At 51.4% G+C, this 27,782-nt stretch overlaps 1 protein-coding gene across 2 annotated transcripts; it reads left to right on the top strand.

Annotated features, from left to right (window-relative positions):
* Nucleotides 1–553: 553 nt before the first annotated feature.
* Nucleotides 554–24,780, top strand: Vsx2 (visual system homeobox 2). 2 transcript variants are annotated; one of them, XM_042692791.1, is made up of 5 exons: nucleotides 554–1,036; nucleotides 2,197–2,281; nucleotides 6,505–6,628; nucleotides 23,108–23,288; nucleotides 24,092–24,780. In XM_042692791.1, exons 1-5 carry the CDS (start codon nucleotides 667–669, stop codon nucleotides 24,415–24,417), a joined length of 1,086 nt encoding a protein of 361 aa, XP_042548725.1. In that variant the 5' UTR covers nucleotides 554–666; the 3' UTR covers nucleotides 24,418–24,780. The 2 variants fall into 2 exon arrangements, with proteins under 2 accessions (XP_042548725.1, XP_042548724.1); XM_042692790.1 differs by having other exon boundaries at nucleotides 24,035–24,780.
* Nucleotides 24,781–27,782: the final 3,002 nt, after the last annotated feature.

Here is a 27,782-nt window from a genome sequence, read left to right as displayed (position 1 = left end):
ACTGAGCATTGCATTTTGTGCTGGAGAGACATGCCCACTCCCACCTCTGCCTCTTTGGCCCTTTTACTCTATCCCTACAGCCACCACAAACACTGCTCAGGGCCCTCCCGTTTCCCTTGCTCCCTCTATACAGATCCTGTAGGTAGGCCTCTTTGAAACTGCTAACCAGTGTAAGAGTTATGGGAGGGAGGAGATCTCTCTCATTCTCTAGCCTCCCCTCTTAGCCCATGGTCCCACCCCAGGGACCCTTCTGGGCCAATCCAGGGACAGGGTCAGGTGAGGCCCTATCCATTTTGCCTCCTAGAACAAACCTGGAACCTGGTTGTTTCGCCTGCGCCCGGGGAGGGGTCCCGGCTCCAGGGCGTCCTGCAGAGAGAGGCCAGTGGCGCGGGTCCCGCAGCGCCCAGGCCCCTCCGCGCTGCCTGCGGCCGGCCGAGCTGCCAGCTTTTTTGGAATTCCTAATCGCTCCTGGCCCCGGTGATTGGCTGTTCGGCTCTGACCCCACTTGGGCTGCCGCCTGGTTGGATAAAAAGGGAATCTCCTTGGGGCTCCAGAGCTTTAGACACCGGAGGGGGCACCTGGGACCAACTTCTCGGAGCGGGGAGCCCGGCGGGGGGGTGGGGGAGCCAGAGACCTGCGGCCTCAGCCCCTCCGAAGAACCGGGAGATGACGGGCAAAGCGGGAGAAGCGCTGAGCAAGCCCAAGTCCGAGACAGTGGCCAAGAGCACCTCGGGGGGCGCCCCGGCCAGGTGCACGGGGTTCGGCATCCAGGAGATCCTGGGCTTGAACAAGGAGCCCCCCAGCTCCCATCCGCGGGCCGCCCTCGACGGCCTGGCCCCTGGGCACTTGCTGGCAGCGCGCTCGGTGCTCAGCCCCGCAGGAGTGGGCGGCATGGGGCTGCTGGGGCCCGGGGGGCTCCCCGGCTTCTACGCGCAGCCCACCTTTCTGGAAGTGCTGTCCGACCCGCAAAGCGTCCACCTGCAGCCGCTGGGCAGAGCATCGGGGCCGCTGGACGCCAACCAGACGGCCAGCTCGGGTAAGGTGAGGGCGAGGCAGCTGGGCTGCGGGGCGCGCGCGCGGGGAGCCCCCACGCCTGTCGGCTCTCGCCACCCCCGGGAGGAAAAGTTAGTGCAGGCCAAGGGTCAGCCAGCAGATCTGGGTGCGGGACCCGGGATCGCACCGCTGCTGCTCGGTTCCACGAGCCGGCGGCGTGCGGCCCGGCTCTTTGGCCGAGGCGCCCGGGGGTGGGGGTGGGGGGGCTTCCCTCTGCTTGCCAGGCTCGGGGCGTCCGAGACCTGACAGGGGGTGTCATGCAGGCTGGAGGATCCCCGACTTCACTTGCTCCCCCCACTCCCCGGCCTCAGCGTTCTGCACGCGGGTGCCTCAGGAAGCGGGTGTCGATGCTGGCCCCGCGCTCCGTGTTTAACTTTGGACACACCGCTGCATTGCTCAGCTGGGGTTCATTTTCACCCCATGATCTCGGGGGCGGGGGGGAGAATAGGCCGCCACTCGAGCCTACAAAGAGCCTTAATATATTGGGCCGGATCGGATCTTTCCAGGGTTCGGGGACCCTGGCTGACTTTGCGGCCCCCAGCCGGGACCACTTTCCGCGGCAGTGCGTCGGTCTGGGGCCCGCTCGGCCCGCCGGCCCTGTGCGCTCCCGGCATTTCCCCTACTTTTGGTTTCTTCTTCATCATCATTATCGTTGTCGTCGTCATCATCATCATCAATTATTGTTATATTGGTTTAGAAGGGCAACTGGCCCATCACAGCCTCTCCGACCTCGGGCGGGACTCATTGGGGGTGCTCCACGACAGGGTCATCGACCGGGCTGCTCCCATGCCTGTCCACAGCCCATCTCCCGGCGACCCTGGGCCAGCCCTCGGACCTGAGACTCAGAGCTCCGGGGCAGGACGGCTGCGGGGTTCCTGAGACGCCAGGGGTCTCCCACCACCCCGCGCCTCCGAGCGCGCCCGGGCCTTGGCCTCTCTTGCAACGAAATCTGTTATAAGCGTGCGGATCCCCGCGCTGCCGCGGGTGGGGCGGCCCAGGCCGCCGGGGTTCCGGGGGCTGGGGGCTTCCGGGGAGACTGCAGGCCCGTGGAGTCACCGAGGCGGGGATCGGTGGGGGCCCCCGCGGGATTTGGAGCGCACGCCCCATCCTCTCGCATGCCCCCCACCCCGGCCCGCTTTTCAGATTCCGAAGATGTTTCTTCCAGTGATCGAAAAATGTCCAAATCGGCTTTAAACCAGACCAAGAAAAGGAAGAAGCGGCGACACCGGTAAGGCCCCCTCCGATGCTGTTGCCACGGATCTCAGGTGTGAGGTCCGGGGCCGCAGCACAGCGCCCCGGGGCGTTGCGTTGTTTGCGGGAATCTGTGTCCGGCGCGGGCGCGCAGCCGCCCCGGGGCGAGGAGGAGGAGGAGGAGGAAGAGGAGGAGGAGGAGGAGGACCGCGGGAGACGGGAAAGGCCGCGATCAGAGGCCTGGGGTGGGGGGCCGTCTCCGGGTCCCTGCTTTAGCACGTGCCAAGAACCAAGCAGACCCCGCGGGCCGCCGGATAGGCTCCGGCCCCAGCCGGTTCCTCAGTTCCCCAAAGCCCGTTCCTCTCGTCCCGGGGTCCCGGCGTCCGGGGTTCTCTCTTTCTGCTCCCAAAGCTTTCCTCCCCACCCCCCTCCCGCCCAGCGGGATCCGAGCTCCTGAAATTATTTCCCCTCGGCTTCTACTCTTTCGTAGCGAATCGCTACCTATCCGCGAGCCTCAGTTTCCTCTTCTGTGAAACGCAGACGGGGGGAGCACCCCAGCTCCATCCAGCTGGGGTGGGGGCTGAATTAGAGACAGTGCCAGGGAGTTGAGGTTAAAGAGGAGCTGTTTGAAATAGAATTAGGGATGACTTGCACAAAGTTAACATTTAAGAGGCCTTGAAAAAGGTGAGGTCTTGAAAAGCCACGGGGGACGGGGGGTCCTCCCAGCACCCCCAGATCTCCATCCGTTCTCCCCCACAGTGCCACTGCAGTCCCCTCGGTGGCAATTCGTGAGGTTTTTAAGACCCGAGGGGAAAGAGAAGCAAAAATCTGCCTGTGATTCTGTGGGTGCGGCCCTGCGCTCCTCCCGTGGGGGGCATCTTTGTGCTTAGGTGGGGGGGGTAGGAGTGGGGGGTGGAGAGTGTGTGGGGGGGGGTGCTTTCTGTCTTCCAGCCCTAACGAATCCTCTTCTAGCTCCCCAAATTGTCCTGCACGCGTTTGCACCCATTCGCTCTGTGATTTTCCAGTGCCCGACTCTTCCTTAGCCCTCAGAAACACAATTGGCCCCCACCTTTACAAACGCCCACCTGGCTTCTCTGGCCCCACAGGGTCCCGCTTGGGTTTGAGGGCCTTTGCTCCTTGCCTTCACACAATTTGTCTGCTTTCGTTCGGTTTGTTTCGTTTCAAATGAAACTTTTTTTCATTAGTCCCGTTCCTGGTCTCTCCCCCCCCCCCCCGCATTCATTTATTCACTGAACAAATGTTCACGAAAATGCCCCTCCCCCTTTTTTGAGCCCCTTTCTCAAACTGGTCCTGGGTGGGTCAGCCTGTCAGCCTCGGGAGCTGGTGACAGTGTTGGAAGAGGTAACAGAGAGCTTTCCCTAGACTAGCATGGAGAACGCTGAGAAAAGCACCCCAAAACTTGGGGTGCTGGAATAGCACCAACTATTTTACTCTGTGCGCTAGAGAGACAGATGACTCCTCCCGTCCCTCAGCTCCCAGTCCAGGCTTGAGGTCCCTTTCCTTTATGCTGCCACGCTGTGAACCCAGGAACGGAGGTGGGGTGGGGGGCTTTGGTGGATGAAGAGGGGACTGGAAAGCAATTCACCACAGCGGGAAGATTTACCACCTTGGGTTTCTGTCCTTTTTTTTCCTGGTGAGTGAAGGGAGCAGATGATTGGAAAGGAGAATGGCTCCTGACTGCTGATCCAGAGGTTTTTCATGAGTAAAAACAGCTGTTTCTCTGGGCTTCTCTCATCTGGAGATTTGAGTATGAAACCCCAGGATCCATAGTGAGAAATGGGGCTTGTTAGCACCCAGTTCAGGGCATCTGGGGGTGCAGTGGGGATGGAGCAGCGATGGTGGCATCCTCTGAGATTTTGCACTGTTCAGAAGCTCAGTTTGAGATGAGATGGCAGGGGCAGGCGCTTGAGAAGTTTGGGGCTCTGCTTCAGCCAGGAGTAGGGGGCCCTTGATGGATGGAGACAGAGCGTATTATTAGCATGCAGGCCACCTCTGTACTGGAAATAGGGGATGTTTGGGAGATCTGAGTTTCCTTTTATAGGTTTTACTGTTTTGGGTTTGGGTTTTCATAGTCGTCTTTCCTCTTCTTCTTCCTCCTCCTCTTCCTCCTCTTCCTCCTCTTCCTCCTCCTCTTCCTCCTCCTCCTCCTCCTCCTCTTCTCCTTCTCCTTCTCCTCCTTCTCCTTCTCCTTCTCCTTCTCCTTCTCCTTCTCCTTCTTCTTCTTCTTCTTCTTCTTCTTCTTCTTCTTCTTCTTCTTCCCTTCCTTCCTTCCTTCCTTCCTTTCTCCTCCTCCTCCTCCTCCTGTTCCTCCTCCTCCTCCCCTTCCCCCTCCTCCCCTTCCCCTCCTCCTCCTCCTTCTTCTTTCCAGCCCTTTACATGGCTCTAAATGACCTTCAATCAGCTCTCTCCTCTTTGACTTTGGCAGGTTATCCTAACCTGTGTGTTTCAGTTTTCCTGGTTTTGAAAATGACTTGTTTGATTTGATTGTTTATTCTGATGAGCAGTTCTGGGGCCCTTCAATAAGAGAGAAATAGAAAGTAAAGCATGTTCACAAACCTGAAGAATTAACTTTTTACGTGCATTAGAATCTCACACATCCTCCTCACGAGAACAGACAGGATTTCGAATCAAGCCAGGTGTTCTTGGTGAAGAGCATGCTCTTTCTTCCCTACACCCTCCCCATTTTATTCCCCCTCCCCCTGAGATGTTAAAGTCCACACCAACAGGCGATCATGAGAACTCACTCACGCTGGCTATGCGGGAAGCACAGCAGTGAGTTCAGTGAGCCTGTGCCGGTCCTAGGGTCCAAATCCCAAGGAATCCATCAAGGGGAGACCCAGTTCCACAAGTTCAGTTTGTGGGAGCTGGCTGTTTTTTGCCTGTTTGCTTGTTGCTGAGGGGGTAGGATAAAGGCCACCTGGTGGAATCAGCGGCTGAATGCAGAAGCACTTGTGTCTTTAAGTATGTGTTTAAAGTGGCGTCATGGCTCAAGTGGTAGAGCACTAGCCTTGATCTAAAGAGCTCAGGGACAGCGCCCAGCCTGAGTTCAAGCCCCACTGCCAATAAAAACAAAAACAAACAAAAGCTTTTAAGTGCGTGTTTAGTGGTTTATTCAAGAAAGCAGGTTTCTAAAACCCCTTAACATTGGAGGCAGATTTTGATGTGGATATTTATTTGAATATTTTTCTAGGCTAAGAAAGTATAGTTTTGTTTTGTTTTTGAAGCAGTTTATGACATAAAGAGGTCAGTGTAAGCTCTTCCATGCCCTAAACAGGACCCCTTCCACTCCTAGGAGTAGCTGAGTGGTGGTAGGTGTGGGTGGGGACACAGAAAGGGTAAAGGGAACCCATTTCTGGCTGACTCACAAACACTGTAGCTGCAGCTGCATTTGAGTTGGTGATCTGCAAACTTTTTCTGAGTAGCTGGGAATCAGGTGGGATGGAGTGGGCTTCATTTATCCATAAGGCCTCTTTTACCTGTTTGGAAGGAAATGAAGGGGTTTCTGCAGTTTTCTAAAACTTCTCTTTCCTTCTTTCCTTCCTTCCTTCTTTCTTTCTTTCCTCCGTTCCTTCCTTTGTTCCTTCCTTCCTGCCTGCCTGCCTACCTTCCTCTCTTCCTCTCTTCCTTTCTCTCTCTCTCTCTTTTCTTTCTTTGTGTGTGTGTGTGTGTGTGTGTGTGTGTGTGTGTGTGTGTCCTCAAGTTTGAACTCAGGGCCTCTGTCATCCCTAAGATATTTTTGCTCAAGGTCAACATTCTATACTTTGAGCCACAGCTCATTTCTGGCTTTTTGGTGGTTAATTGGAAATAAGAGTCTCAGACTTTCCTGCCTGTGCTCCTTTTGAACCCAGATTCTCAGATCTCAGCCTCTTGAATAGTAAAGCTTCTTTCTTAGCACTTTTTCCCCAGAATACTTCCAGAAAAAATCCCAATAGGAAAATGTCACTGAGGGCTGAATTAATGCCCCCTCCAACCAGAGGAATATGTTAGCTCAACCCTTCAGAGGGCCAAGTTCTATGTGTGTGTGTGGGGGGGGGGGGGAGAGAGAGAGAGAGAGAGGAAGAAAGAAAGAGAAAAAGAGAAAGAGGAGCGAGGCAGGGAGGCAGGGAGGCAGGGAGGCAGGCAGGGAGGGAGACAAAGATGGATTGTATTTATGTCCTAAGCCTGAGTTGGGCTCTGTCCTTCCCAAGGCAGGCTCTTTGGTTTCCAAGGCCCTGAATGTCTGATCTTGCTCCCCCTCAGGACAATCTTTACTTCCTATCAGCTAGAGGAGCTGGAGAAGGCATTCAACGAGGCTCACTACCCAGATGTCTACGCCCGGGAGATGCTGGCCATGAAAACAGAGCTGCCAGAAGACAGAATACAGGTAACCCTGAGCCCCCCTGAGACATCTCTGTCTCTAGGGTCCCAGAAACCCATGAGGCTGCCTCCTATACCTGCTGTGGACAAGAATTTGTCCGTGATGATGTCCTCAGGAAGGTTGGTTTATTTTAAGCTGACAGATGTCTGCAGGTGTCTGCTGCCCACCTTTCGAGTAAGATGGAAAGGACAAGAGGCTTAGCAGATGCCTGGCCGGCTGGTCCAGACTAGCTTCTGGAGGAGTATATCACACAAACCCTGAGAGGCCTGGTGAGGAAAGATGGAGCTCTGGGGGGGGGGGGGGGGGGGTGAGGCCCGAGCAGGGTCTCTGCCACTGTAGGTACCTGTTCTAAGGTAAGAGGTAGCCTCAGGGTGCTCTGAGTGTCTGTGAAGGGGAATGAGGCTTCTTTCCCTGACTAGGCCTATTTCCCTTTCCTCCTCTTCCCTCCCCTCTCCTCAGCTTCTACCCCATGCAGCTGCCTTGCATCTCTTTGCTCCCCTCAGAAGGCTGCTGCTGCTCCTGTCCTGAGCTTCTCCCCATGGCTTCTCCCTGGTCTGGCCTAGGATGGGGCGAAGTGTCTGGGAGTGGGCTCACCAAGGCCCTCCTCCTCTCCTGGTTCTGTGTCCTAACAAACCATTGGCCTGGACTGCCATCCTGTTGCTGTGGTTGATGCAGCAGCAGCAGGGCCTTCCCCACACCAGAAGCCTCTAGTTGAGCTAGAGAAGCATGCCCATCCCTGCCCTGAGAGAGGAAATCTGATAGCTTCAAAGCAACACTTCCATGGAGCAGAAGAAGAGAGTGGGAGGGAGGAACTATTCCAGAAGAGCTAGAGTAGTTTGAGAGCTCCAGGGGCTAGATTCCCCCTATCTCTGCTGGGCCTGGGAGTGCAGGGTGGGGTCCTAACTTTTGGGAACTCTAGGGCTTCTTTATCCTCTCCATGTGATGTATGCTGGGTGGGCAGGGAGGACTGTAGCTACAGAGGGAACTAAAGAAGGTATGTGGATTGCTTCCTACTCTCTCACTGAAGGACCAGAGAATAGAAAATAGAGCTGTGAGCTGCTTTCTCAAAAGGGCCTTCCTCTTCCTGAAAAATCTATTAGGAATTGCAACTCACAGCTTTAGACATTGACACTAACAATAAGCTCAATTATTCATAAGCAGATTACATTCGGTGCATTTACCACAGTGGCTGGAACCATCCTCCCTCACCCAGTTGGGCGCTGGGGGTTGATAATGAATTGTGTGTGCGCACATGCGCATGCACACGCAGGCGTACACACACATGCACAATGCACATGTACATATGTGGGAGGAGGGGCCTGTGGGTTGTAAACCAGGGGCTGTAAATGTATGGCAATAACCTCTGCCTTATATTCAGTAGCACTGAGTTGGCCACTGCAAGTGGCTGTGGGGCCCCCATTAACAGGCCCACACTGGCACTATTGATTATAAAAAGGAACCTCTGGTAAGCCCAGCTCAGAGAGACAAATGGTGCAGTTTTCTCTCATATGCAGAAGCTAGGTCTAAAATACACTGAGACATGATAAATTATACAGGACTGTAGGCATTCATACACAGTGAGACCAAAGGAGGATACTCAGGGGAAGAACACACAGGCTCAATGCCTAGGTGTATCTGATCCTATACAATAATATTTATTGAAGTGAACTCCAGGAAATGGAAATAAGAGGGTTTTTTTGGTTACTGTTTAAAAAAAAGAAGAAGAAAAAGAGCCAGGTACTGGTGGCTCAGCCTGTAATCTTAGCTACTCAGGAGGCTGAGATCTGAGAGTAACAGTTCAAAGCCAGCCTAGGCAAAAAAGTCCCTGTGAGACTCTTATCTCCAATTAAACACTCAAAAACCAGAAGTGGCGCTGTGGCTCAAGTGGTAGAGTGCTAGCCTTGAGCACGAAGAGACTCAGGGACAACCCCCAGGCCCTGAGTTCAAGGTCCACAACCACCCCCACCAGCAACAACAACAAAAAGAATAAGGAGAATAAGAAACCCCTAGTCCCTTGTCTCTGGCAGGGGGGAAGTCTAAAAGCAGGCTGTGGTGGTGGGAAGTGGGTGTGTGAAGGCTTCTGGGCTTAGCATTGGGGAAAGGCTGTCCTTTCCTATACTTGCATTGCCACAAATGCTCCAGCAGGCCTGAGCTGGGCTTCATTATGTTGCCTCGAAATAATTTGTAGAAAGTGCTGGAAGCCCGTCAGGACCAGCAGAGCTGGGTGGAGTAAGGGATGTTGATTCACCTGGGGCTGTGAGGGAGGGTGACAGACTTGCAGACATAGGAGAAATGGACCAAGAGGCTCTCAGACTCTTCCAGATCATGTGGCTACTAAGTGCTTCCCTTTCTGTTGTTGTTGTTGGTCGTGGGGCTTGAACTCTTGGCCTGGGTGCTGTCCCTGAGCTCTTCACCTCAAGACTAGCTCTCTACCTTTTGAGCCACAGCTCCACTTCCGGTTTTCTAGTGGTTTATTGCAGATAGAAGTCTCATGGTCTTTCTTGCCTGGCTGGCTTTGAACCATGATCCTCAGATCTCAGCCTCCTGAGTAGCTAGGATTACAGAAGTGAACCACAGGCGCCCAGCCTTAAGTGCTAGCCTCTTGAAGGGGTTGGGGAATGCTCAGCTGGCCCTGCCCAGATTCAGTTTACCTAGTGGCCTGGGAAAGGTCATAGTATGCACGAGGAAAAATCCCAGCTATAATTTCCAAAGCGTGTGCCAGGTGTTCTAAGCATACCACGTTCACAGGAAAGGCACGGTGCTATGGTTTTGGGGGACACTGGCCCTGGGCTCACAGCTGGGCATCCACCCCTGCTAGTCCTCATGGGCTCAATGGGAAAGAGTAGCACCTCACAGAGATAAAAAGTGAACTGTGAGTGAACTGTGTCCTGAGCAGTGCAGGCTCAATCAGGTTCCACCCTGACTTCCTTAAATCCTGGTGACAGCAGATAGAGACCGGGCCTCCATTAGAACTGAGGGAGTAGAGCCCAGCAGCCTGCCCAAGGTTGTATAGCTACTACGCGAGGGACACAGACTGGAATCAAGGCTGAATCTGAAGCCCATCCTTCCACCACTGGCCTTGTGGGTTTGAAGCTGGCTTTGACATGAAGCTGGAAGGAGAGAAGTGGATTGAAGTCAGGAAAGGGTCCTGCTTCACAGTGTCTTTATCACAATGGTCAAGGCTAACAGAGTTTTGGGCACTGTGGGGGAAAAAAAGAAAGGAAAGGAAAGGAAAGGGGGAAAAGAAGAAAAGAAAAATGCTCATAGGCTAGGGATGTAGCTCAGTGGTAGAGTGTTTGCATAGCTGTACAAGGCCCTGCGATTTGATTTCCAGAAATAAATAAATAAATAACACCTCAAGTTCACTTGTAGCAAAACTTCTATGTTTTTGCCTCTTAAGTGGCTTTTTTTTTTGGTACTGGAGCTTTAACTCTGGGCCTAGATGTTGTCCCTTAGAGTTTTTGCTCAAGGCTAGTGCTCTACCACTTAAACGTAGTTCCACTTTTGACAGGTTCATTGGAGATAAGAGTCTCTTGGATTTTCCTACCTGAGCTGGCTTTGAATCGCCACCCTCAGACCTCAGCCCCCTGAGTAGTTAGAATTAAAGGTATGCCTGGCCAAAGCTATTTTTTTTCCAATGGGCAAATTTATGTACATGAGTGAAAACTGAATCCTGCCCCTCAGCAGCCCTCACGTGTTAATCAGTGACTTTTATTTGTCTGTCATGGAGCATGAACTCTGGGCCTGGGTGCTGTCCCTCAGCTCTTCAGCTCAAGGCTAGCACTCTACCACTTGAGCCACAGCGCCACTTCCGGCTTTTTCTGCTTATGTGTTGCTGAGGAATCGAACCCAGGGCCTCATGCATGCAAGGCAAGCACTCTACATCTGAGCCATCTCCCCAGCCCTCCTAATCAGTGACTTTTGTGTCCTTCTAGAACTAGTTCAGGGACACTCAGCAGAGCTCTCAGAACACAGGATGTAGGAAGTATTCCTCCCAAGTTACAGAGATGCACCTGTGGCAGAGGCTTCTGCTCGGACCCACGTGCTCTGAGTGCTCCTTGCTCATCAACATTTCCCCTCAGCGTGGAACCAATGCATCTTAAAGTGGACAGCTACCATTCCAGTGCTTGTTGCCAGCCTGCCTGCCCCAGATTTTGGGTCAGATATATGCGTGTGTGTGGTTTGTGTGTGTTGAGATGGAAAAGAGGAATCATTAGTGGTGGTGAAATGGAAAGGTTTTGTGTTTTTGTAGTACTGGGGATTGAACCAGGTCCTCTCCCATGCCTGGTAACTGCTCTACCATGGAGCTATACTGGAATCATGATCGGATGGGATCTCAAGGAAGTGAATCTGAGATCTACATCTGGCCTGAGATCATGAATGTGGCAGGAGTCAGGCCATTTCTCATGTCTGGGCCTAAAGAAAGGCAGAATGAACTTTATAAGGTCACTTCACCAGGCCCAGCCTGGGGCTGCCATTGTTGGAATGGGGCATAGGTCAGGTGGAGTTTAACCATGCTGAGCCACATAGCCATGCTAGGCCAAGCCAAGCCTTGGAATCCCCTAGGTATATCTGAGGCCTGCTTTCCCAAGTCTAAGGACCACCCACAGTGATTACATGAAGGCCAGCCACACCTACTTCCCATCTTTGTTTCACAGCCAGGGAGTCAAATTGAACCCTTAGTGACTCATTTGTAAAATAATAATAATAGTAACAACAACAACATTATTTTTCTGAATTGCTTATAATGCCTTTATAAAGGTATTATAAGCTAGGCACTCGTGATTCACACCTGCAATCTCCAATTGACCACCCAAAAAATAAAAATGGAGCGGTGTGGCTCCAATGGTAGAGGGCTAGCCTTGAGTGAAAAGCAAGCAAGAACATACACAATAACTAAAAAGTTATTGTGAGAACTATCCCAGGTATCAATTGCCTTCCAGCTAGACAGGCCTTCATCTCATGCCCATTTTTTGGATAAGGAAACTAAGGAGTCGAGAGGCAAAGTGAGTAACAGACCAGGATTCAGACTTAGTTTCCTACTATCATATGAGATCCCATGACATGTTAATAAATGAATATGGCAGTGACAAGGAGCCAGGCCTTGCTCTGTTGCTCTCTGGGCTAAGAAGAGAGGAGAAGGGTGTGCTGCTAGGGTACAAGGATTCCAAGCCCCCATGAGAGACCTGAGCACAGTCCTCTTTAAGGAGCGGATTCTGGCTATGGAATTATGGAACTTAGCTCTCAGCTGTGGGAGACAGGAAATGGGTTTCCAGGTGGGTTTTATTTCCTCTGTGGACTCACTTGTTACTACAATTGTGAGGCTAGGGTATATACCTGTATTTCCTTATTTGTATTTTTCCTGGTCAAAGTCTTGCTGGTTATAAAAATGCAAACGTGAACAGAGCTCTGGATGTGTAATGTGAACAGAGTCCACATCTCGCCTCTTGTCACCTTTGTGTGCAGGAAAAGTTAAGACTTAGATCCTCTGGCATTGTTCCACTTTGCCTGTTTCTAAGTTTTCCTGCCGAGAGCAAGGATGAAAGTGTCAGAACTTACATGCCAGAAGTTAAAAGAGTTGTCTAGATAGGAAGCCTTTATGGTATCTCAGCCCAGGAAGCTTGTTGACATCTTCAGGGCAGCTTTATAGAAATATCCTCCCACTCCTCCCATCCCCTCCACCCCCCCCAGCAATCCTAATTTAAGGGATGTGGAGTAAAGCTTTGTCATCTGTATGTTTAAAGTCTCTCCAGGTGATTCCAACCCCCTGGGTTGGAGGCCCAAAGTTAGATTTTGTTTTATTTTTGGTTTGTGTTTTTTTTTCCGGTTGTGGGGCCTGAACTCTGGGCCTGGGCGCTGTCCCTCAGCTCTTCAGCTCAAGGCTAGCACTCTACCACTTGAGCCACAGCGCCACTTCCGGCTTTTTTTTTCTGTTTATGTGTTGCTGAGGAATTGAACCCAGGGCCTCATGCATGCAAGGCAAGCACTCTACCACTGAGCCACCTTCCCAGCCCCCATAGTTAGATTTTTAGATGAGTTAATATGAGTGAGAGAAAATGGAGTCTGGATAGTAAGGTTGGGGTAAGGAAGGAAACCATTTGTCAGGGATGCCTGGAAAGATGCTTCCTGGAGCTGTGTGGAAATGTGGGCAGAGCTGCCCCCTGGTGGACATCAGAGGCTACAGCCAGGTCCTGCTTCTCTGAATCTCAAGCTAGGTAGGAAGGCGCCTGCTGAAAGTCAGAAGTGCTGGGTGGCTGTGAGGTATTGCATCATGCCAATCAGGAGCTCAGATTTATTAGCTTTCAACCAGAGGAGAGGAATGGGGCTGTGTGAATATGATGGATGCTGTTATGTACCTGATAGAGCCAGGTCTGGTGAAAGCTGGACATGCTGGTATGTACTTTTTTTTTTTTTGGGGGGGGGGGGTCTGGTCCTGGGGCCTGAACTCTGGGCCTGGGCACTGTCCCTCAGCTCTTCAGCTCAAGGCTAGCGCTCTACCACTTGAGCCACAGCGCTACTTCCAGCTTTTTTTTCCCCTGCATATGTGGTGCTGAGGAATCGAACCCAGGGCCTCATGCATGCAAGGCAAGCGCTCTACCACTGAGCCACATTCCCAGCCCAACTGGTATGTGCTTGTAATCCCAGTGTATGGGAGGTGGAGACAGGAGGATTTTGAGTCATACTGAGACCATGTCTCAAAAAGAGAAGATTGGCTGGGTGCCAGTGGATCATACCTGTAATCCTAGCTACTCAGGAAACTGAGATCTGAGGATTGAGGTTCAAAGCCAGCCCAGGCAGGAAAGCGGGGAGGCTCTTATCTCCAATTAACTACCACAAAAGCTGAAAGTGGAGCTCTAGCTCAAGATGGAAAGCACTGGTCTTGAGCCAAAGAAGCTCAGAGAGAGTGCCCAGGCCCTGAGTTCAAGCCTCAGGACTGACACACAAGGAGACAGAGACTGAGACAGACAGAGAGATACAGAGAGACAGACACAGAGGGAGAGAGGGAGAGACAGAGAGGCAGAGATAGAGACAGAGAGACAGAATTGATTGTAAGGCAAAGCTATAGTAGCAAAATAACCACCAGAATGAGAAAATGGCATTTATCATGTCAGATGTCTACTTTAGGAAGGATGATCCTAAAAAGAGACTAAAAGGTCTCCTGGAAGTGCTTTGAGAGTAGCCCTGGGCATGTTGTCCTGTGGCAGTGCTAGGATGGGGGCCTACATTGGGACACAGTGGGGGGCGCTGTGGAGCATGGCCCTGGCCACACCTCCTGGCCACCCACATAGTTACAGGCCTGGGCGCTGGTAGCTCATGCCTGTAGCTACACAAGAGGCTGAGATTTCAGGGTTGCAGTGCGAAGCTAGCCCAAGCAGGAAAGTCCATTGAGCCTCTTACCTCCAATTAACCACCAAAAAGCCAGAAGCAGAGCAGTGACTCAAGTAAGCCTTGAGTGAAAAAACTAATGAACAGCATCCGGCCTTGAGTTCAAGCCCCAGTATTGGCACCAAAAACATAGTAAGAGGAAGAGCTGGCAGGGTGGCCTGGACTACTATCTGTGTGCCTAGCAGCAGAAGATCATCTCTATGAAAAGAAGTCCTTCCCTGGGCCACCCCCCTGGGAAGTAGAGCTACCTTCTGCCACCCCAGCTTCAGACAGACAGCTAGAGGTCTCCTGCCAGTGCTTCCTACTACTAGTTCCTGGTTTCCTCCACCATGGGGAACCATGCCCAGAGATCTAGTCTCCTGCTCAAACCAGAAGAGCCTCCTAGCTTGCCTTTGCCTGGAACTCTACACCTGAGGAGGTTGGTGTCACGTTGGCACCGTTCTCAAGTACTGGGAGTCCTGATTCATGTTAAGGTAGGGTTCTGATCCTGGCTGGCAGAAGATTCTCGAGAGGTACTTGTAGACAGTGAGCCATCAGGAGAGCAGGAGAGGGCTCCAAGGAAAATCTCAAGAGCTTCTCAGAACCAAAAACCAAGTAGAAAAGGGGTCTACAGGGCTGGGAAGGTGGCTCAGTGGTAGAGCGCTTGCCTTGCATGCCTGAGGCCCTGGGTTCGATTCCTCAGCACCACATAAGCAAAAAAAAAAAGCCGGAAGTGGTGCTGTGGCTCAAGTGGTAGAGCGCTAGCCTTGAGCTGAAGAGCAGAGGGACAGCGCCCAGACCCAGAGTTCAGGTCCCCCACCCCAAAAAAAAAGAAAAAAAAAGGGTTTACAAGTACTCTCCAAAATGGGTTAAAGGGGGGGGTTGGTTTAGTAAGAGGTGCTTGAAAGCAAGACTCTATGGCACTTTAGTCCACCGAATTCATCAGGCATCATGCATGTAGCTCTTACTACATGCCAGGTATTTCTAGTACTGGGATTTGAACTCAGGGCCTGACACTCAGGTTTGCCTCATTCACTCAAGGCTGGAGCTCTACCACTTGAGCCACACCTCCACTTTTGGATTTTTGCTGGTTAATTGGAATATCTCATAGACTTTTCTGCTCAGACTGGTTTTGAACCACAATCATGAGATCTCCACCTGCTAAGTAATTATAAGCATGAGCCATCAGTGCCCCCCACACTATTTTATTTAACTTTCCCAGTCTGCCTGGAAGTGGTGCCACAGGGCAGATGAGGAGTGGGGAACCTAGTCCCAGAACTGCAGAATCAGATCTGGTCCCAGGACAGGCTCTGCAGGGGTTTGCTGGTGTGTGAGCCTTGAGGGCCTGGGCTATGCTACCAAGGTGTGTGAGTCACAGGAGAATCTGCTTTTAAACCTGAAAACTGGGGTGTGTGTGGCTCAGTGGGAAAGTGCTCGCCTTGTGTGTGTGCAAGGACCCAGGTTTGTTCTCCAGCAATAGAAAAATAAATGAAAGCCTGAAATTTAACTCTGTTCTTTCCCTTTGTCGTGGACTGGCTGCCATTATCATTGCCAGTCCAGCCTGCTGAAAACACATGGAGGAGGCCCGAGGGGCAGCGAAGTCTGCTGTTGATTAACCTGCTGCCTGGGCTGACTCCTCTTCTGTGCCTCCATTGAAGTAAGAATAGCATTTATTGAGCACCTTCTGTATGAAAAGCACTGATTTTAGGTGCTTTCACATACTTCACATAGTCTTCAGACATTTTTCAAATGTAGACACAGTTGTCCCTCAGCCTCTGAGGGGCTCGGTCCAGCCTCCCTGTGAGCCTCCCTTTACAGAAAATGGCACCGAGTGGGTGATGTAGCTCAGGAGCACAGTGCTTGCTCAATATGTGTGAAGCCCTGGGTTTAAGGCCATGAAACTCCATTTCTGAAATAACCAGAAAAAAGCCAGACTGGAGATGTGGCTCAAGGGTTAAGAGCATCAGTCAAGAAAGCAAGCACAGGGACTGGAAAGTTGGCTCAGTGGTAGAGCGCTTGCCTTGCATGCCTGAGGCCCTGGGTTCGATTCCTCAGCACCACATAAGCAAAAAGAAAAAAGCCAGAAGTGGTGCTGTGGCTCAAGTGATAGAGCGCTAGCCTTGAGCTGAAGAGCTGAGGGATAGTGCCCAGGCCCAGAGTTCAGGCCCCATGACTGGACCCCCCCACCCCCCCAAAAAAAAAAAGCAAGTGCAGTGAGAACACCAGGCTCTGAGTTCAAGCCTTCGTATTGTCAAAAAAAAATAGCAGGGCTGAGAATGTGGCTTAATGATAGAGTGCTTGTCTAGCATGCATGAAGCCCTGGGTTCAATTCCTCAGAACCACATACACAGAAAAAAGCTGGAAGAGGTGCTGTGGCTCAAGTAGTAGAGTGCTAGCCTTGAGCAAAAATAAGAAGCTCAGGGATAGTGCCTGGGCCCTGAGTTCAAGCCCCAGGACTGGCAAAAAAAAAATAATAATAGCATCTACACAGAATAATAGTACATTATCTTGTATACTTGACATAACGTTTACATCACTTATAATACCTAACATGATGAGGTAACTATTATAATGTGTTATTTAGGAAATGGTGACAAAAAAAAGTCTGTACATATTCAGTATAGATGCAATTTTTTCAGTATCTCCAGTTGAATTCCACAGATATGGAATCTGTGGATAGGCAGAGCTGTATACACACACACACACACACACACACACACACACCTATATATACATATATGTATATATACATACATACATATACACATATGTATATATACATATACATATATATATATATATATATATATATATATAATTTTTTGTCAATCATGGGGCTTGACAAAAAAGCACTGTCCCTGAGCTTTTTTGCTCAAGGCTAGCACTCTACTACTTGAGCCACAGTGCCACATGTGGTTTTATGGAGATAAGAGTCTCATAGACTTTCCTGCCCAGGCTGGCTTTGAACCATGATCCTCAGATCTCAGCCTTTTGAGTAGATAGGATTACACCCAGATCTGAGTTTTTCTTAATTTTGGTTTGAAGAGCCTAAGACAGAAGAGTCAAATAATGTGTCTAAGCTCCCATGGCAGTTTTTGTGAGCTTGTAAACTCCAGTTCAGAACCAGCTAAATTCAATGTTGTTAGTTGTTTCCAGGAAGGAGAGATAGGGAAATAGGAAGACCAGGTAGAGTTCAGTCTAATTCCTTGTCCACTTCCCCCCAAGGCAATCATGGTTTCCTTGCCAAATGTCCTGAAATGAAATGTTTTTGGCTGTCCAGGCTTCCCCCGTCAATTGGAGCAGCATCTGGTCTTCACAGAGAGCCAGGCGTTCCAGGAGCCCATAATGCGGGGTCCGGATGCCTCCTGGATTGAGCAACCAGCTGGCACCAGCTCCCCTGAGAGAGTGTCTGTGGGCAAAGACTGATCTACAAACTAGTGATTCGTATGCTCGAATTAGCAGACCCAGAAAAATGGCTGTTTATAGACCCTAGGATAGAGTTCCAAGACCACCCCTTCTCTAGCTTCCTGAAATGCTGTTTCCATGTTACAGCCTTACCCCATCTTCAGCTGGACTAGCCAGAACACCTTCCCAAACATCCACAGCGGGTATACAGGCCAGGTGAGTGTGTGTGTGTGTGTGTGTGTGTGTGTGTGTGTGTGTAGTACGTACGTATGTATGTACATATATTCATATATCTGTATGTTCATATGTATGCCAGTACTGGGGCTTGAATTCAGGGCACTCTATCAACTTTTTCTCTTGGTGTTTTTTTTGGGGGGGGGTCCAGTTGTATGGCCTGAACTCTGGGCCTGGGCGCTGTCCCTCAGCTCTTCAGCTCAAGGCTAGCGCTCTACCACTTGAGCCACAGTACCACTTCCAGCTCTTTTTTTTCTGCTTATGTGGTGCTGAGGAATCGAATCCAGGGCCTCAGGCATGCAAGGCAAGTGCTCTACCACTGCGCCACCTTCCCAGTCCCTCAACTTTTTCTCTTAAGGCTAGTGCTCTATCATTTGAGCCACAGCTCTACTTCCAGCTTTTTGGTGGTTAACTAAAGATAAAATACTTTAGCCTGGGGCCAGAGGCTCATGGCCTGTAATTATCAGGAGGCTCATGCCTGTAATACTCAGGAGGCTGAGATCTGAGGATTGCAGTTCAAAGCCAGCTTAGGCAGGAAAGTCTGTGAGACTCTTATCTCCAATAAACCACCAGAAAATGAAGTGGCGCTGTGGCTCAAATGGTAGAGTGCTTGCCTTGAGCTGAAGAACTAAGGGACATCACCTAGGCCCAGAGTTCAAGCCCCATGACTGATCAAAAAAAACAACAACAAAACTTTAAGATACTTTTCTACCTCAACTGGCTTTAAATTACAGGCATAAGCCTGGCTATTTCTTTTTTTTTTTTTTTGGGGTCCAGTTGTGGGGCCTGAACTCTGGGCCTGGGCGCTGTCCCTCAGCTCTTCAGCTCAAGGCTAGCGCTCTACCACTTGAGCCACAGCGCCACTTCTGGCTTTTTTTCTTTTTGCTTATGTGGTGCTGAGGAATCGAACCCAGGGCCTCAGGCATGCAAGGCAAGCGCTCTACCACTGAGCCACCTTCCCAGCCGGAACCTGGCTATTTCTATAGTGTGTGTGTGTGTGTGCGTGCACGTGTGTGTGTGCACGTGTGCATGTGTGCATGCACACTGGTACTGGGGCTTGAACTCAGGGCCAGGGCACTGTTCCTTTAGTGCTCTACCACTTGACTTACATCTCTACTTCCAGTTTTTTGATGGTTAATTGGAGACAAGTCTCATAGACTTTCCTGCCCAAGCTGGTATTGAACCATGATCCTCAGACCTCAGATTTCTTGAGTAACTAGGATTATAGGCATAACCACCAATGCTGAGCATTTCTGTAGTAGTAGTAGTAGTAGTAGTATTGCCAGTCCTGGGGCTTGAACTCTGGCTTAGGCACTGTCCCTGAGGGTTTTTTGTTTTTGTTTTTGCTCAAGGCTAGTGCTCTACCACCTTGAGCCACAGGGTGACTTCTGTTTTTTTGTAGTTAATTGGAGATAAAAGTCTAATGGACTATCCTGCCCAGGCTGGCTTTGAACCATGATCCTCAGGTCTCAGCCTCCTGAGTAGCTAGGATTATAGGAGTGAGCCACCAGCATCAGGCTATTTTCTGGTTATTGTTTTGTTTTGTCGGTTGTGGGGCCTGAACTCTGTCCCTGGGCTCTGTCCCTCAGCTCTTCAGCTCAAGGCTAGTGCTCTACCACTTGAGTCATGGTGCCACTTCAAGCTTTTTCTGCTTATGTGGTGCTGAGGAATTGAACCCAGGGCCTTGTGCATGCAAGGCAAGCACTCTAACACTGAGCCACCTTCCCAGGCCTCAGGCTGTTTTCTGTACTTTTTTTTTTTTTTTTTGCCAGTCCTGGGGCTTGAACTCAGGGCCTGGACACTGTCCCTGAGCTGCTCTGTATGTGTGTGTGTCTGTGTGTGTGTGTGTCTGTGTGTATGTGTCTGTATGTTTTGCCAGTCCTGGGGCTTGAACTCAAGGCCTGGGTACTGTCCCTGAACTTCTTTTGCTCAAGGGTAGCACTCTATCACTTGAGCCACAGCACCACTTCTGGCTTTTTCTGTGTATGTGGGACTGAGGAATCAAACCCAAGGCATCATGCATGCTAGGCAAGCACTCTACCATTAAGCCACATTCCTAGCTCTATTTTTTTTTCTATTTTCTGTATTTTTATACTCCACAATCAGCACCTTCGTCAGGATTCCTAAATCCAAACTGCATGGAAAATGTTTTTGTTTTGTTTTGTTTTGTTTTGCTGGTTGTGAGGCCTGAACTCTAGGCCTGGGTGCTGTCCCTCAGCTCTTCAGCTCAAGGCTAGCAGCACTGTACCACTTGAGCCACAGTGCCACTTATGGCTTTTTCTGCTTATGTGGTGTTAAGGACCTCATGTATGCAAGGCAAGCACTCTACCATTGTGCCACTTTCCCAGACCAGAAAATGTTTTCTTAAATATGGCTGAAAATTCATGTGGTGGCAAAAGTCAGACCAGACCATGTGCAATTTAGTTAGCTCTTTTAGTATATGTGTATGTTTTGTTAAAGGGTGTGATTATAAGAGGCTGCTTCTGTTCCATGCTATGTACCATGTAGTATATGTATCATAGGCATTTCTAAAACCAGAGACATCTTCCTATCTTGCCCCAGGGATTGTTGGTAAGGGGCTGTCACTTTGATGTGCTACTATGCACTGTAGTCAAACTTGACACGCTTTTGCATAACCAGGGAGCAAGTGGCTTGGTTATATTCATATTCTTGGTATCTGGAATTCCATAGGAGGCATTCTAATCTATATAACGGATGCCCTTGTATATGGATGGATCCTTTTAGATTTTGCCTCTGGGAGAAAGCAACTTGAAGCAAGTGTAGAGGGGGACCAAATGCTAACAGGATGGAAATGGAACAAGACAGTGGTCCCAGACAACCACTTGTCCTAGGTAGGGCAGATAGTGGACATTCACCCTGTAGACCTCATAGGCTGCCCTGGGACCATTTAAACGCCTGGGAGGACCAGGCCAAGATGAAGTCCGAGAAGGCAGTCCACTCAGTAGTGTATGGAGGACAGCCATCTAGTGGCCTTCAGATTATATAAGCCTTATCCTTGGCAGGGTCAGGCTTCCCAGCATCTTGGTTCTATGAGCCATCTTGGACCTGCAGGTGCCAAGGTGGCAAAAGCTTTCTAACAGCGCTGGCCACTGTGCAGGCAGAGAGGCCCGGGAGTCCAATGCAGTGACAGTTCCATTTTTAGGAAGAAATGCCAAACCAGGGATACCGGCATTTGGGTCAAGTTAAGGATGTGCGTGGACTGGCCAGTCTTTCTGTGCTGGGCCCCGAGCAAGCATCCCTGTGGCCGCTTGGCTGCTTAGGGGGCCTCCCCGGAGCGCCCCCTGCCGGACGTGGCTGGCCTTGCTCGGCCGCCGACTCCAGTGGCTGTGGGGCGCTTGGCGCTCGCTGCGCCACCTGGCGGCGGCGGCGGGAACCGCACGGATGGCGCCGCCCTCCCTCTCCCGAACCCCCTTCCTCCCCCCCGCCCCAGCCCGGGGAACCCCAGCTTAGACTGCCCGGCAGCAAAGGGTTAAGCTGTCAGCAGCGCGATGTTAAACAGGTGTCAAAGGCGCCCCATATATCTGCAGATTGAAATCAAATTCTTTGCCGTATAAAAAGATAAATTACCCAGGCGCTGCCGCGCGTCCCACTCATCACGCCAGCGCCAGACGGCGAGCAATTTTTTTTTTTTTAATGTGCTAACGACCTAATCAAGCAATCAAGTCGGAGAAGATTGCAGTGACCGGGGCAGCCATCTGCCAGCGAGCCCCGCATTCATTTCCGCGCCCCCGGTGCGGGGGCCGGGGTGGGGGAGGGGGGAGGGGGTTGCGGGGGGAGGGGAGGAAAAATCCTAAACAAATTAACACCCAATTTTCCCCTTCTAATTAGTTAAATGAGAAGTGTTTGGGGTCCCCCGGGGAGGGGGAGGCGGCTCGCGGCGGGGCGAGCGCGGCCGCCCCAGCATTAATTAGTGCGGGTCAATGCCGCGGCTCCCGGGAGAGCGGCCGCTTTAATTTCCCGTGATATTTCAGTGCCTGAGGCCCATCGATTCAAACTGAAATTAACTTATTTTTCAATCAGCCCAGGGCTGCCCCTGGGGGTGACTCTTCTTTTGCCGCCTCCTGAATAGAGCTGGAGCAATTTTTCATCAAAAGCTGATACCTCGGCTGAGCTGCGCCGGGCTGGGGAGGGGCCTGGAGGGAGGGGGGGGGGCCCTGGAGAGAAAGGGGGGCCCTGAGGGAAAGGGGGGCCGCTGGGATGGAAAATCACCCAGGAAAGGGATGGCTTTTCCCCAGCCCCGCCTCTTTCTGATCCCCCAACCTCACCCAATCCCCCAGGAGGCTTTGTCCTCTGGTCTCCTTGGACCTGAAGAGACAAGGACCTGGGGTTCCTTCCCTTCTGAGAGACCAGGAAATTCCCTGTCTGTCAGATGCTGAAGTCTCAGGAAAACTGCTTCTGGAGATCAGGAAATCTTCCCTACTCAAACCAATCTTGAGCTCTCTTCCCAGAAACACAGACCCGCCCCCTCCCTGCGACCCGAGGCTCCTTCTGACCCTGTACTCATCTGCTCAGCACCCTCCCCTTTCCCCCTCCCCCCTTCCCTCTCCCCTCCCCCCAAATATTCCCCAGGGTATTGCCTTTCTCTCCCACCCCACCCCCACCCCTCCAAGGTCCACGTTCTCCTTTGCACCTAATGTCTGGAGAAGTTCGACTTCCTTCCGTGACTGCCAGAACCTGGAGGCAAAGCAGCAGGGCAGGGCGCAGCTGGAACAGGAGGGGATGAGAAAGGAGGCTGATTCTGGCCTCCAGGAAAAGGTTCTCCTCCCTACTCCCTGGCCCCAAGAATGTCCACTGCCAGGAGCTTCCCCATTCCAAGCTTCCCTGAACGCCTCTGAAAAGGAGCCTGAGCTAGACGCACTGCCAGTCAGGGACTCCGGCATTTGTCTTTTTAAAAATCTGTATCACCTTCAGTTTACACTCTGGAGGTGTGGGTATCTGCAAGCTGTCAGGCTCAGGTTTCCCAGCTGTAAGCTTAGAACCACTCCTGTCCCAGCCGCTCCCTTCCCCCAGCCCACCTCCCTAGATCTGCTTTGATTATAAACAAAAAAGAGACCCATTTTGCTCACTGTGTTCTTTTTGTTTTGGTTTGGTTTTGTGCCAGCGCTAGCATTCTACCACTTGAGCTACATCTCCACCTCTGGCTTTTTGCCGGTTAACTGGAGTCCCACAGACTTTCCTGCTGAGGCTGACTTTGAACTGGGATCCACAGATCTCAGCCTCCTGAGTAGGGAGGATTACAGGCATAGGATACCAGCACCCAGCTTGCTCACTGTATTCTTACAGGACTTGATATCCTCTTAGACACTCCCTGAACTTGAGGAGCGTTGGGGACACCAGGGATGGGGAAGCTAGGCTTAGGACATCTTAGACCACTAGGAAAGGATCTCCATCCCAGAGCTTCTCAGAGCCCAGCCCTGCCCCTTGACCCCCGACCCCTGACCCACTCCTCTGCACTGGCAGGTCTGGTTCCAGAACCGCAGAGCCAAGTGGAGGAAGAGAGAGAAATGCTGGGGCCGGAGCAGTGTCATGGCAGAATACGGGCTGTACGGGGCCATGGTGCGGCACTCCATCCCTCTGCCTGAGTCCATCCTCAAGTCAGCCAAGGATGGCATCATGGACTCCTGTGCCCCGTGGCTACTGGGTAAGAGCCGGCACCCTCCTTGGGGGCCTGCCCCTGCAGTGAGGGGAGTGGGATCCCTGCGGGTGGGGACAGACCTGGAGTCTGGGCTAGGAGACCTGGCCGCAGCAGCCTAGGACTCTCCACGCGGGCCTCCCTTCTCCCCTGAGGACGTAGGCAGGGAGGGCTCGGCCTGGTGTCTGTCCCTCACACCTCCTTCCTGTGTACCAAGAACTCATCCTGGACAGGACTCTGAATCCTGTGAGGCCGGGTGGCTGTGGCTCTAGAATCCTCGCCTCCATTCTCCTTGGCCCTTGGGGGTTTATGGTGAATGAAACAGCCCACCTTCAATGTTAAGGGGACCTACAGGTCCCTTTGGCCACCACTTTAGCTCTGCCCAAACCACTTCTTTCTCCCCATTCTCTTCCCTTGCCATCTTCCCCTACCTGCCATCTGGGCTTATGTCTAAGAGTCGCAGCCTACTGGGGTGGGGGTAGGGGGGGTTAAGGTCTAGAATCCCAGCCCAGAAGGGTGGAGAATATGTTCTGTGCTCTGAAGGGGTAACAGGTTGGAGCCTGGGGAAGGTACCCAAGGGTTTTGTATTCTTCAGGCCTGGTTCTGGCTCTTGGCCTTCAACCTCAGCCCTCTCAGCCATCCTCCCTTGCTCCCTAACCCCAGCCCAGCCCTGGGACTCGTGTGACTGTAGGATGTGACCTAAGGCTTTCTGCTCGTCCTTAATTCTGGCCTCTCTCTATCTTTGCTGTTTTCAGTTCAAGATGGCTTTCCCAGGCGCTTTTCTAAACCCGAATACCAACAATTCTTTTTAGGGATGCACAAAAAGTCGCTGGAGGCAGCAGCCGAGTCGGGGAGGAAACCCGAGGTGGAACGCCAGGCCCTGCCCAAGCTTGACAAGATGGAGCAGGAGGAGCGGGCCCCCGACGCCCAGGTGGCCATCTCCCAGGAGGAACTGAGGGAAAACAGCATCGCGGCACTCCGAGCCAAAGCTCAGGAGCACAGCACCAAGGTGCTGGGGACTGTGCCCGGGCCAGACAGCCTGGTCCGGAACACCGAGAAGCCAGAGGAAGAGGAAGCCATGGATGAAGATAGGCCAGCTGAGAAGCTCAATCCGCCGCAGCTGGAGGACATGGCTTAGGCCAAAGGGGCACAGGCTCTGGAGCCCCAAGACTCTATCCCTCCTGGGACCTGTGGTGCCCAGTTCGCTCCAGGCAGGACCAGGCCTGGCTTCTGCCATACTACCCTGTCCTACAGGCCTTCCATGACCCCTGCCCATTCTAGGTACAGGTCAGTTCTGGCTGGAGCTTTGGGCCATACTGAGATGTCCTGGAGCTAGTCCTGACGCTCCAGCACCCCCTTCCTCCTCCCAGCATCACACCTCGGAAGCCTTCTTGCTTCCCAACCAGCTCCTCAAGTCCTTGCCACCCAACCCCTTAGCCACTCTCGCGGCTCAAGTCCACCCCTGATGCTGTGCTCTGGCTCTAGAGAACCCTCCTTCCCAATCCACTTGGGGTCATGTCCAAAGCCTGTAGCAAACATACGGCCTGCTACAGCCCTTGACACCAACTGAGGACCTGCGCTCAGGTTCCAATGTCCCGAGCACCTCAGTTCTCAGCCAGTCTTCCCTCGCCCTTGGCCTACCCTTCCCGCCGACCTGGGTCTGGGTACCTGCTTCAAGAATATAGTGCTTTACAGACCCACACACAACTTGTGCAACCTCTGCCCTGCCCTGTTGGCATCCAGATTAAATTTGCCAAGTCTCAGGCTGGCCCCCCTGGACTCCCGTCTCATGCCAAGCCCTTAGGAACCAGCCCTCTCTATGTCCAGCTTGCCTGTGGCTCTTCCCCAGTCCAGATGTCAACAACACATGTGGGCCAGTCCCCATGCCCTGCATGAAGGGGCACATCTTACTACTGCTCTGGCTCAATGCACTGCTTGGTGGGGGAAGGGAGGGCCTCTATCTGGAGTCCTTGGGACCCTAGGCCTCCCTGACCCTGTGCTGCCGGTGATCTTGACTTGCTGTGCAAAGTCCCCTTCCATCAGAGTTTCTTGTACACGACTGGTTTGCATGTACCTGCCAGTGCAGCCAGGAAGTCATACATCTAGCTTCAACTTGACCCAGGCTTCCCTGAGAAGCCAGCTCTGCAGTGGGCCTGGGCTATAATCTTCATCCAAGGTGAAGCACAAGGAGGGTATAGGAAAAGGCTCAAAAGAAAGCAAGTCTCTCTACACCATGGTGGCTCAGCTACTCAGGAGGATGCGAACTGAGAATTGTGGTTCTAAGCCAGTCTGGGCAGAAAAGCTCATGAGACTTATTTCCAATTAACCACCAAAAAGCCAGAAGTATGCTTCCAGTGGTAGAGTGCCAGACTTGAGCAAAAAAGCTAAGGGACAGTGCCCAGGCCCTGAGTTCAAGCCCCAGGATGGGAATGATAAATAACTAACAAGGCAGGAGGTCAGCACTAAATCCACACAGTAAGCTGTAGGCACTTCTTCATGGCAGGTGAATACTGGGAGCATGCCACTACCATAAGACATCCTCAGGAGCTAAGAAAGTAGGACTCGTCTACTTTACAGTGGGCCTGCCCGTGCCAACAGCTTCTCTGCAGCTGCCCTTCCACTTGCCTCTACCTTTTGTGTAATGGGCACAGGTAGCGTTATGGAACCTGCTGGATCTGTAATCCCAGGCCTCATGCCCATTCTGCCATTCCATCTATGTTTGTAGGGAATACCACACAAGAGAAAGGCCAGAAACAATGAGTTGCAGTTTTCATTCCGTATTGAAAGTTGATTTCTTCTTCATTCCATCATGGAGTCCCTTCCCCCAAGGTCTTGTCTTTTTCCTCTGTTGGTTTGAGATGTTAGACTGTAGCCTTTGTGTGTAAATAATGTACATAGAGTGAGAAGAAACTTGATATTAAGGTGTTTGAAATATGGAACTTCTAGGTATTCTAAATCTGTGATCTCGGTGCCATTTTCTGTAAAGATACAAGTGAAAATAAAATTGATGTAAAAGCAGCTGGGAGGATGTTTGATTAGGTAGCATACTGAGTAAAGCCACAGGCTGGGTGTACATGCCTGTAATCCCAACCCTTGGGAGGCTGAGGAAGGAAGATTACTTGGCAATCTGGATTATATAATGAGGGCAATCTGGATTATATAATGAGACCCAAACTCAAATAACAACAACAAAAAAGGCCAGATGCCAGTGGTTCATGCCTATAATCCTAGCTACTCAGGAGGCTGAGATCTGAGGATCATGGTTCGAAGCCAATCCAGGCAAGAAAAATTCATGAAACTCTTAACTCCAATAAATCACAGAAAAAGCCAAAAGTGGCGCAGTGGCTTATATGGTACAATGCTAGCCTTGAGCAAAAAGAAGTCCAGGGACAGCACCCATGCCCAGAGTTCAAGCCCCATGACCGGCAAAACAAAAACAAAAACAAAATCACTCAAAAGCCAATGCTCATGCCTGTAATCCTAGCTATTGAGATCTGAGAATCACAATTCAAAGTCAGCTCAGGCAGAAAAGACTTTTGAGATTCCTAATCTCCAATAAACTACCAAAAAAGCCCAAAGTGTAACTGTGGCTCAAATGGTAGACCCTTTAGGCAAAAGAAGCTCAGGGTCCAGGTCCTGTGTTCAAACGCTAGGGCCAGCAAAAAAAAAAAAAAAAAAAATCAAGCTGAGTGCCGGTGGCTCACCCTTGTAATACTAGCTACTTAGGAGGCTGAGATCTAAGGATCACAGTTGCAAGCCAGCCCGGGGAAGGAATGTCACATCTGTGAAACTCATCTCCAATTAACCACCAGAAAACTGGAAGTGGCGCTGTGGTTCAAGTGATAGAGCACTCACCTTGAGCTGAAGAGCTCAGGGACAGCACCCAAGCCCAGAGTTCAAGATCCTCCACTGACAAAAAAACAACAACAAAACAATAAAAACCCCACCCCCAATAACAACAAAACCAACCCTCAATAAAGTAAGTCCACAGGGGCTGGGAAGGTGGCTCAGTGGTAGAGTGCTTGCCTTGTATGCATGAGGCCCTGGGTTCGATTCCTCAATACCACATAAGCAGAAAAAGCCAGAAGTGGTAATGTGGCTCCAGTGGTAGAGTGCTAGCCTTGAGCTGAAGAGCTGAGGACAGCGCCCAGACCCAGAGTTCAGGTCCCATGACTGACAAAAAAAAATAAATATAAAAGAAAAAATAAAGTAAGTCCACAAAGAGGTCAAAACTAGGTTCCTCTTTCAAAAGTATTCCAAATGTTGAAGAACCAACAGCCTACCTCACTTGGCCGAACTGATGCCATCTTTTCATGGCATCTGTCACTTCCAAGGAGGGTCCAACAAAACCCTCCCAGACACAAAGCCCATGCATCTCCCAGTAGATTACATTAACCTTTCTCTCTGATACTTCCTTACCATCAACCCTGCTTCCTCCACACCTCTCACAAAGCCAACAGCTCACCTTGGCACACCTTACCTTCCATCAAATTAACAACACCC

The sequence above is a fragment of the Dipodomys spectabilis genome, unplaced genomic scaffold (genome assembly GCF_019054845.1).
Source record: "Dipodomys spectabilis isolate Male_0828 unplaced genomic scaffold, ASM1905484v1 ptg000157l, whole genome shotgun sequence".
In the NCBI taxonomy this organism is placed as follows: Eukaryota; Metazoa; Chordata; class Mammalia; order Rodentia; family Heteromyidae; genus Dipodomys; species Dipodomys spectabilis.
This window is presented reverse-complemented; position numbering and strand designations above follow the sequence as displayed.